This window comes from Thunnus thynnus, chromosome 3 (genome assembly GCF_963924715.1).
Source record: "Thunnus thynnus chromosome 3, fThuThy2.1, whole genome shotgun sequence".
Classification (NCBI taxonomy): domain Eukaryota; kingdom Metazoa; phylum Chordata; class Actinopteri; order Scombriformes; family Scombridae; genus Thunnus; species Thunnus thynnus.
In genome coordinates this window covers 35,334,365-35,345,662 of record NC_089519.1, presented here as the reverse complement: position 1 = coordinate 35,345,662, position 11,298 = coordinate 35,334,365, and the positions used below count along the sequence as shown (strand labels likewise).

General features: G+C 43.9%; 1 protein-coding gene across 1 annotated transcript; it reads right to left on the bottom strand.

Moving 5' to 3' along the window:
- Window positions 1-5,060: 5,060 nt before the first annotated feature.
- LOC137180494 (uncharacterized) lies at window positions 5,061-9,057 on the bottom strand. Its single transcript, XM_067585885.1, has 4 exons — window positions 8,995-9,057; window positions 8,640-8,755; window positions 5,375-6,434; window positions 5,061-5,288 (listed from the first exon to the last, which is right to left on the bottom strand). Exons 1-4 carry the CDS (start codon window positions 9,010-9,012, stop codon window positions 5,061-5,063), a joined length of 1,422 nt encoding a protein of 473 aa, XP_067441986.1. The 5' UTR covers window positions 9,013-9,057.
- Between the last annotated feature and the right edge of the window lie 2,241 nt (window positions 9,058-11,298).

Sequence of the window (11,298 nt, the reverse complement as noted above, 5' to 3'; positions counted from 1 at the left end):
TGACACACAGACCAGAATGGATGCTGAGCCAAGCTTTAATCAGAAAAAAACAGAATATTGATAGATTTGCTAATGCGTTACAGAAATACAGATGCAATTATAGTAGCAATATTAGTACTGTAAATACTGAGGATAATGAAACCTGTTTTGTTCTTTATTTCAGGTTAAAGTAAACACAAAATATAAAAACAAAAACTAATAAAACTGATTTAAAAAAGTAAAAAACAAACAAACAAAAAAAAAAGAAAATATTTTAAAAATAGGACCTAAATCCAAGGTGATGTTTGGTCTGAGTGCTTAAGACTCAGTAAAAAGCAATGGAGGACACACAGTGGTCAGAGTTGGGACAAATCTTGATTTTGTTAAAAATTTGTTTCCACTTTCTGAAGCATAATTGTATTTACTAATCTAGATTATCATTAGGTGTTCATTCCTTTATCATCCTTAACATTAAAATATAACATGGGCGTGAGCATGGTTTGTCACATGAACTCAGAGGGTTCCTGAGTTAAAAAAGTAATAGGGTTAAGGTAATATTATTAAAAATACTGATGAATTTGATAAATTTAGACTACATCAAGTTTTGGTAAAAATAACTTGTTTAGCCACAGCAAAATAAAGAATTTTTTTTAAAAGTATAGACTTGGTAGCATCATCAACACTGGTGTTAATATTTTGTGAATAATATGTCTTTAGATGGGAGTCATTATATCACTATGAAAAAGTTTGATTCTAGATTATTAAATAATAATCTAAAATCATTTAGATTATTATCATCGTTGCATTTTTATCCATGCTAGCAGTGTGGCTTTATTTGTTCGGTCCACCATTTTGGTCCAGCCAGAAATATCTCAACAGCTACTGAATGAATTACCAACAGACGTGGTGTCTTTGATTATCCCCTGACTTTTCCTCAACCACAACATTGACAATTTTGTGTTGTTTTGTTTTTTCATTTGTTTGTTTGTTTGTATTTTGAGTGAAATGTCACAACAACTACAGGATGAATTGCCATTCATTTTTGGTACAGACGATGTCCCCCTGAGGAAGGATTTAAATAACTTTGATCCCCTTTACTTTTCTTCCAGCGCCATCATCAGGTCAAAATATTAATTTGTCCAATACTTTACTTTATGACCATTTTTTTGCAAAACTAAATGGTAAGACGTTAAATGAATGAATGGTGATCATGGTAAGCGTCATAGCTTTGTCATTGTGAACATGTTATTATGCTGACATTAGCATTAAACTCAAAGCACCGCTAAGCTTAAACACGCACAGCACGCTTGCTCACTCTTCTCCTTGTTCCCCATCTACGCCTGCTCTATCTTCTCTGTGTTCCCCATCTACGCCTGCTCACTCTTCTCCTCGTTCCCCATCTACGGCTGCTCCATCTTCTCTGTGTTCCCCATCTACGCCTGCTCACTCTTCTCCTCGTTCCCCATCTACGGCTGTTCCATCTTCTCCGTGTTCCCCATCTACGCCTGCTCCATCTTCTCTGTGTTCCCCATCTATGCCTGCTCACTCTTCTCCTTGTTCCCCATCCTCTCCGTCGCTGTTTACGCTTGCTCACCCTTCTCCGTGTTCCTTTTCTCCGTATTCCCCGTCTACGCCTGCTCACTCTTCTCCTTGTTCCCCACCTTCTCCGTCCCTGTTTACGCCTGCTCACCCTTCTCCGTGTTCCCAATCTCCGTGTTCCCCATCTACGCCTGCTCACTCTTCTCCTTGTTCCCCATCTACGCCTGCTCCATCTTCTCCGTGTTCCCCATCTATGCCTGCTCACTCTTCTCCGTGTTCCCAATCTCCGTGTTCCCCGTCTACACCTGCTCACTCTTCTCCTTGTTCCCCATCCTCTCCGTCGCTGTTTACGCTTGCTCACCCTTCTCCGTGTTCCTATTCTCCGTATTCCCCGTCTACGCCTGCTCACTCTTCTCCTTGTTCCCCATCTACGCCTGCTCCATCTTCTCTGTGTTCCCCATCTACGGCTGCTCCATCTTCTCTGTGTTCCCCATCTACGCCTGCTCACTCTTCTCCGTGTTCCCCATCTACGCCTGCTCCATCTTCTCTGTGTTCCCCATCTACGCCTGCTCCATCTTCTCTGTGTTCCCCATCTACGCCTGCTCCATCTTCTCCGTGTTCCCCATCTACGCCTGCTCCATCTTCTCTGTGTTCCCCATCTATGCCTGCTCACTCTTCTCCTTGTTCCCCATCCTCTCCGTCGCTGTTTACGCTTGCTCACCCTTCTCCGTGTTCCTATTCTCCGTGTTCCCCGTCTACGCCTGCTCACTCTTCTCCTTGTTCCCCATCCTCTCCGTCGCTGTTTACGCTTGCTCACCCTTCTCCGTGTTCCTATTCTCCGTATTCCCCGTCTACGCCTGCTCACTCTTCTCCTTGTTCCCCATCTACGCCTGCTCCATCTTCTCTGTGTTCCCCATCTACGCCTGCTCACTCTTCTCCGTGTTCCCCATCTACGCCTGCTCCATCTTCTCTGTGTTCCCCATCTACGCCTGCTCCATCTTCTCCGTGTTCCCCATCTACGCCTGCTCCATCTTCTCTGTGTTCCCCATCTACGCCTGCTCCATCTTCTCCGTGTTCCCCATCTACGCCTGCTCCATCTTCTCTGTGTTCCCCATCTATGCCTGCTCACTCTTCTCCTTGTTCCCCATCCTCTCCGTCGCTGTTTACGCTTGCTCACCCTTCTCCGTGTTCCTATTCTCCGTATTCCCCGTCTACGCCTGCTCACTCTTCTCCTTGTTCCCCACCTTCTCCGTCCCTGTTTACGCCTGCTCACCCTTCTCCGTGTTCCCAATCTCCGTGTTCCCCGTCTACGCCTGCTCACTCTTCTCCTTGTTCCCCATCCTCTCCGTCGCTGTTTACGCTTGCTCACCCTTCTCCGTGTTCCTATTCTCCGTATTCCCCGTCTACGCCTGCTCACTCTTCTCCTTGTTCCCCATCTACGCCTGCTCCATCTTCTCTGTGTTCCCCATCTACGGCTGCTCCATCTTCTCTGTGTTCCCCATCTACGCCTGCTCCATCTTCTCCGTGTTCCCCATCTACGCCTGCTCCATCTTCTCTGTGTTCCCCATCTATGCCTGCTCACTCTTCTCCTTGTTCCCCACCTTCTCCGTCCCTGTTTACGCCTGCTCACCCTTCTCCGTGTTCCCAATCTCCTTGTTCCCCGTCTACGCCTGCTCACTCTTCTCCTTGTTCCCCATCCTCTCCGTCGCTGTTTACGCTTGCTCACCCTTCTCCGTGTTCCTATTCTCCGTATTCCCCGTCTACGCCTGCTCACTCTTCTCCTTGTTCCCCACCTTCTCCGTCCCTGTTTACGCCTGCTCACCCTTCTCCGTGTTCCCAATCTCCGTGTTCCCCATCTACGCCTGCTCACTCTTCTCCTTGTTCCCCATCTACGCCTGCTCCATCTTCTCTGTGTTCCCCATCTACGCCTGCTCCATCTTCTCCGTGTTCCCCATCTACGCCTGCTCCATCTTCTCTGTGTTCCCCATCTACGCCTGCTCCATCTTCTCCGTGTTCCCCATCTACGCCTGCTCCATCTTCTTTGTGTTCCCCATCTATGCCTGCTCACTCTTCTCCTTGTTCCCCATCCTCTCCGTCGCTGTTTACGCTTGCTCACCCTTCTCCGTGTTCCTATTCTCCGTATTCCCCGTCTACGCCTGCTCACTCTTCTCCTTGTTCCCCACCTTCTCCGTCCCTGTTTACGCCTGCTCACCCTTCTCCGTGTTCCCAATCTCCGTGTTCCCCGTCTACGCCTGCTCACTCTTCTCCGTGTTCCCCATCCTCTCCGTCGCTGTTTACGCTTGCTCACCCTTCTCCGTGTTCCTATTCTCCGTATTCCCCGTCTACGCCTGCTCACTCTTCTCCTTGTTCCCCATCTACGCCTGCTCCATCTTCTCTGTGTTCCCCATCTACGGCTGCTCCATCTTCTCTGTGTTCCCCATCTACGGCTGCTCCATCTTCTCCGTGTTCCCCATCTACGCCTGCTCCATCTTCTCCGTATTCCCCATCTATGCCTGCTCACTCTTCTCCTTGTTCCCCACCTTCTCCGTCCCTGTTTACGCCTGCTCACCCTTCTCCGTGTTCCCAATCTCCTTGTTCCCCATCTACGCCTGCTCACTCTTCTCCTTGTTCCCCATCTACGCTTGCTCCATCTTCTCCGTGTTCCCCATTTCTGCCTGCTCACTCTTCTCCGTGTTCCCAATCTCCGTGTTCCCCGTCTACGCCTGCTCACTCTTCTCCTTGTTCCCCATCTACGCCTGCTCCATCTTCTCTGTGTTCCCCATCTACGGCTGCTCCATCTTCTCTGTGTTCCCCATCTACGCCTGCTCCATCTTCTCCTTGTTCCCCATCTACGCCTGCTCCATCTTCTCCGTGTTCCCCATCTACGCCTGCTCCATCTTCTCCGTGTTCCCCATCTACGCCTGCTCCATCTTCTCCTTGTTCCCCATCTACGCCTGCTCCATCTTCTCCTCGTTCCCCATCTACGCCTGCTCCCTCTTCTCCTTGTTCCCCATCTACGCCTGCTCCATCTTCTCCTCGTTCCCCATCTACGCCTGCTCCATTTTCTCCTCGTTCCCCATCTACGCCTGCTCCATTTTCTCCGTGTTCCCCATCTACGCCTGCTCCATTTTCTCCTTGTTCCCCATCTACGCCTGCTCCATCTTCTCCTTGTTCCCCATCTACGCCTGCTCCATTTTCTCCGTGTTCCCCATCTACGCCTGCTCCATTTTCTCCTTGTTCCCCATCTACGCCTGCTCCATCTTCTCCTTGTTCCCCATCTACGCCTGCTCCATCTTCTCCTTGTTCCCCATCTACGCCTACTCCATCTTCTCCTTGTTCCCCATCTACGCCTGCTCCATTTTCTCCGTGTTCCCCATCTACGCCTGCTCCATTTTCTCCGTGTTCTCCATCTACGCCTGCTCCATTTTCTCCGTGTTCTCCATCTACGCCTGCTCACTCCTCTCCGTTTTCCCCATCTGTACCCGCACACTCTTCTCCCATTTCTCCATCTGCACCACTTCACTCTTCTCCTTGGTCCCCATCTAGGCCTGTTCACTCTTCTCCGTTTTTCCCATCTGTACCCACACACTCTTCTCCTGTTTCTCCATCTGCACCTCCTCACTGTTGTCCATGTTCTCCATTTGGGCCTGCACATTACTCTCCCTTTTATCTGTCTGCAAAAGCTCACTCTGCCTTTTGGCCTTTTGTACTTGCACTCTCTTCTCCCTGTTACCTGTATGCACCAGCACTCTCTTCTCCCTATTACCTGTCTGTTCCAGCACATTCTTCTCCCATTTATCTGTCTGCACCAGCGCTCTATTCCCCCTTTTACCCATATGTGCCAGCTTACTCCTACCCTGCCCCCTCCACCGCCATGACCCCCTCCTTCGCCCATGCCCCCTCCTCCACCCTGGCCCCCTCCTTCACCCATGCCCCCTCCTCCACCCTGGCCCCCTCCTTCACCCATGCCCCCTCCTCCACCCTGGCCCCCTCCTTCACCCATGCCCCCTCCTCCAACCTGGCCCCCTCCTTCACCCATGGCCCCTCCTTCACCCTGGCCCCCTCCTTCACCCATGCCCCCTCCTCCACCCTGGCCCCCTCCTTCACCCATGCCCCCTCCTCCAACGTGACTCCCTCCTACGACCAGACCCCCTGCTATGCTCCAGCCCCTTCCACCACCATGACCCTTTTTTATGACCAGACTCCCTGCTATGCCCCAGCTCCTTCCACTGCCATGACCCCCTCCTCCACCCATGCCCCCTCCTCTTCCACTGCCACCCTGACCAAAACGACCCTTTCTATTGCCTTGTTTGGCCTTTTGAGGCTGTTGGACTTGAACACAATAGTCTGCAACTTGATTACCACTGGAGCAGCTGGTGCACTGCATCTGACCAGGTGGTCCATCACATCGGAATATGTTGTCTAGACCGATTGAACCTTTGCTACCCCGGTACGTCCCAAGCCGCTGAAGGGCTTCACGTCGTTGTTGATCAGTATTGGGCTCATGATTTTTGGGTATGAATATTTTAGAGAACACGAAAGCATAACTATTCCATTGCCGAATGTGATTTATTCTTCTGAGAATGTTCTCCCGATGTGTTTTGCTTGAACATTTTTCAACACACGGGGAGGCATAAACATAGAAAAGCAATATATCATTAGCATTACGACTGTTGTACAAACGGTTCAAGTGGTCGACAACACGTGACTCTGCATGATCAGCTCCTCCATTCGGCCGTTTCAGAACTTTAGCCGCAACCACCCTGCTGCCGATGTACACACCACCATTGTTGATCTTATTCCTCACGTTGTTACCAGGGTCACTTGTGAAGACTTGCTGAAGGATTTGGTCCGTGTTCTGGTTCTGGTTCTCTGGGATGCTTACAGCCAGACTGAACATGCCTTTTGTTTCATACCTGCCAAAGAAAAAAACATGCACAACATGTTACCATGTATCTTAGATATTTTGGTGCAGAACACAATATGAGTTGTTTGATTTGTAAGGCAGTAACCTAAGTTGACCACTAAGAGGCATCCCTGCTGTCTTTCTCCCATTTACTATGTAGAGAATGCAGCGTTTCTTTGTTTGTCCTCTGCAGGACACAGTAGATCTGAAGTTTCTTCCATATAAAATGCAAATTCTTAAATTTATAGAAAAACAAATGACAGCATGAATCATTTGCTCAACTTTTTTGTGTAGAACATTGATCTGCTTTGGCAATATATCTGAATTGTTGCTAGCAAGATTTTTAACGTGCTGATTAAAGTTTAGGTGTAGATCAAAATCAACTTCTATATTTCTGCCTGCGTGTTTTAAGTTTGCTATCAGTGGACCAAGATGGGAGGCAGTACTGTTCGAAATTGGCTTTTTTTCCCCTGGGTTTTGCCTCTCAGGACACATACAGCCTGCCCTGCCTTATTGCTGAAGGTTGTTGGGGCTGCATGCAGCCTGAAAAGTACAACTGCAGACACTACTCAGGGCTAAAAAGGGATTCTACCTTCTCTGCATGTTTTTGGGGTGAAAACATATTTTAATCTATATTTTTAGTACGACTTATTATTCTCTTAAAAACACTAAAATCCTAGAATTGAGCATCAATTATACAGTAAGGCAGTAAAGCCCTGTGTTCTTTGTAGTAAAAATGCAAATACTAGCTATAGAACAGTATTAGTAACTATATTATCTATAATAAAGTATAAGGTCTTTAAAGTTATTAATGCAGTAACAATACAGAGGTTTAAGTATCATATCTATTTGTTTTGTTATATTACCATTAATATAGAAAGCACAATCAATTTTACAACAAAATCACAAGTTTCTCCCTCTGACTTAATGTTTTCCTGGGGTCAGAAACATATTTTCACACCTACTGTACACGCTGTCTTGTCCTAGTGTGGTGATCTGAATACATCCTGAGGTGGCAAAATTTGGTAAAGCTTTATTTTACAGGTCTTTTCATTTTATACTAATTTCCTGGAATTTTTTGAGTAATTTGCAGGTATTTAATGGTTAATTTTTAGGACATTTTACAGAGGATGGTGCAATTTGGTACAAATAATAAGAAAACACAGAAGTGTTAAGTTGGCTTGGTTGATAAGTATTCATTCATTATTTTTGGGCTCATGTGTAGTTGTTAATTTACAAAAACTCTTAATAAATTAGACTCTTAACTCTTTAAATAACAAAATACTTAGTTTTCAGTGTGTAGTGTGTCAAACCACATACTAGGTTGACAACAGGAGGAGGAAGTACTGCATGGTTCTGATGGCCCATACGACAGGTGCTCTTTAGTGGAACAGGTAAAAGAACAAAAAACAAAATCCAGGAATTCCTGCTAGATATTTGTCCTTAAGTGGTGCAGACAACCATGGAAAAAACTAAGGCACTCTGTCGTCAGGTGAAATAATATAGTGAATTTATTCTTTGAGCATAGGCAACAAGCAGACCAACGTGTCTTCATCAGAGTCTGACAAACACATAATCGGTCTGAATTATGTATCAGCCGTGGGTGGCATTCCTCATAATATGTAAGGCCTCATAAATAAACAATAGGGGGAGCTGAGACAAAAGCACAGGCATGGGAAATTGATTGAATTTATTGATAGTATGTGAAGTTGGTTTCACATGTTTTTGGATGGACATATATTTTTTCTTATATTTTTTCTTTCACTTTTTAAAATATTATTGATTATTAGTATTCCGGATTCAATATGTAAATAATTTATTGTTATTCTTCCTTATTGTAGATTCACATTTTTTTTCTCCATATATGCATGTATGGGGCCCATGATTTTGTTTTAGCGCTCTCTATTGGTTATTGTTTTGCTCTCTATTATTATTATGAGTTATAGGTTAAACATTTTCTGTCAGCTGAAGAATTGTCAAGGTTTTCATTTATCAAGAACTGTTACAAACTAGCAACAAACCCAAATATGATGAGTGGGTACTTACCAATTTCATACTTTTTTCTTGCCACCTTCTGTGAAATGTCTTAAAAATTAATAGGTAAATACCTGCAAATTACTCTGAAAATTTCCAGGAAATTAGTGTAAAATTGGGGGACCTGTAAAATAAAGTGTTCCCAAATTTCTTTCAGTGAATGAATCAAAAGTTAACTCACTCTTCCAGGATGCCATCTACAAATTCTGAAAGCCTGTTCTGGTCCACAGCAGCCAAACTGTTTTCAGCAGACAGGAAGAAGGCCAGCATCACCGCCACCCAACACAGGCCAGCCATCTGCACACAGACCAAGTTAATGAGCACAATGATGATACTTTTTGTTAAACAAACATGAGTAAAACAGGGCTAATTATAATAACAAGGAAGTATAGTCGTAAGTATGGTCTTCTCTGTTATTAAACACAGGATACGTTACTACTTACCATGTGCTACATACAGTATATAGTTTCCATTTTTATTAAATTTTGGCTTTTCATATTTAAATGTAATATATGAAAATGTGCAAAATAACATACCTTTAGGTTATAGATCATTCATTCATGTTCAGTGACGGTACTGCAAATCAGGAAATATCTGCTGAGAAATTAGACAATAATCATTAAAGCCAACCTTTAATATTCTACAATTTAACTTTTAAACAGGTAGCCAGTATTTTCTATTAATTTTAGTGAATATCAATAAAGCCATGAAACTGTCTTGTTGTAGTCCAGACCTCTGAACAGACACTAGAGCCAAATGGATAATTATGCACTCTGAGATGAAAGGGAGGCTTGAATTTTCCACCCATTACATTTGCAGATTGTGCAGTTTATGCAGCAATGGAAAAGAAATTAAATACATTTATTCAAGAATTAAAAGTACTTAGGTACAACTTTGGGATACTAGTACTTCACTTATGTATTTACATGTCATCCTACTTTTTACTCCAGCACATTAATTTCACAGTTGTAATTACTTTTCAGTTTAACATTTAACACGACAAAAACATATGATGAGCTCATAAAACACAACACATTGTCAAAGATTACATCAGTGGTTCACAACCTTTCTGGCTTTCATACAAACAGTGTCTAGTTGTTGCCCCTTTTCACGTTTCAGATGTCTATGAGTGGTTAGCAGTTCCACCAAAAAGACATTTCATCTCTAAAGTTGGGTTGAGATGGTAAACTGCATTATCGCTATAATGCAGTATTTTGTAATTGTTATACTGGTACTTTTACGTAAGTAAAGGATCTGAATACTTTTTCCACCACTGAGGTTCTGGCAGAAAAAGTCCTCTCATGTTGATCTCCCCGGAAGTCCATCAGCCACACCCCATCAGTTCTTCTGGTTTGTTCTCTACACCCCTGCATGTGTGCGCATCTCACTACAACGTCACTTTGAAACCTGACTTTCTCTGGTTCTGAACACTAGTGGGGCAAAAATGTAAAGTTTGGCCTGATGGTGGTGCCAGAGGAAAGGCCATAATCAGCTAATCTGATCGACTGCACTTAAAGGACGGGTTCACAATTTTTGTCTTAAACCAGCAGTCAGGTGTCCATATGAACAGTGAAAGAGGTTTTCCTCGCTGTAATCATTCCTCCTGTTCATACTGGATATTAAAAGATCCTTCAAATGTGCTTTCAATGGAAGTGATGGAGGCCAAAATCCACAGTGTGTCCACACAGTTATTTAAAAGTTGATGTGAAGCTTATATTCAGCTTCAGCAGTCTGAGTTAGTCATATCAAGTGGATATCTGACACATTTACAGTCTTTTTAGCATCAAATTCTCTCTTTGTGTTTCCTCAGACAGTGTTTCCCTGTTGAGCTGCGGCGGAAGTATCGTAACAAAAAGAGGGACTTTGGCACTGAAAAAGACTGTAACATTGAAAGATATCTACTTGATTTGACTCATTTGGATGCTGAAGTTTCATATTAGCTTCAGATAAACTTTTAAATACATTTTTGCACAGATATATGCTATTGTAACATTTACACACACTTGAAGGGAAACGACAGTTTTTTTGTTTGTTTTTTACTTATTTTTTTGTCCCCCATCACTTACATTGTAAGTGCATTATGAAGGGATCTTCTAATGGTCAGTATGAACACGAGGAATGATTACAGCAAGAAAAACATGTTTCACTGTTCATTTGGGCTCCTGACTGTTGTTTTAAGACACACTTTAAAAACTGTGAACCCGTCCTTCAAAGATCGGCTGCACTTAATGCTCAGCTGAGGTTGTCATGTTATGGTATCAGCACATCAAAATGCTTACAGTTAGCCCTTCAACATGCTAAAAGGCTGTAATTACACACACTTCACATAGGTGTAGGACTATTAAAAGTCAGCACCAATAGAAAAAGAATGACGCCCTCACGCTTACTCCAAAGCCAGTTTTTATTTTAATTCAAATGAACAGCGTTTTGATCTGAGTCAGATCGAAATACTGTCCATTTGAATTAAAATGAAAAAATGCTAAGATGATAAATGCTAAAGTAGGTTTATCTGTCTTTGGAGTATCAAATATTCACTGTCTCTTGGCATGAAAAGCACTGAAAATGTCAACCCAGAGTCCAAAAATGTCAGAATGTGCCAATATATCCAAACCATATAAACTTCTCAAACCATTCCCACAGCATAACCCATTTCTCTGCCATTAAATATAGTATGTTACACACACTCATACTCTCATACACTGCTTCCTTGTCATGCTGTCGCCTCCTCATAGAGCCCTGTTGGGTACCCACGGTGTTTATGGATAACATCAAGATCTCTAGATGACAGGATTTCTAAAAATAATGGCAACCATGGCCAGTCTGGACTTCCATACAGTTTA

Excerpts from the sequence above, each read along its gene's own strand:
- LOC137180494 (XM_067585885.1), bottom strand. Across the intron at positions 6,435-8,639 it reads GTAGATGGCATCCTGGAAGA|GTATGAAACAAAAGGCATGT; the intron begins GTGAGTTAACTT and ends TTTCTTTGGCAG. Across the intron at positions 5,289-5,374 it reads ATGGCGGTGGAGGGGGCAGG|ACAGGTAATAGGGAGAAGAG; the intron begins GTAGGAGTAAGC and ends GTGCTGGAACAG.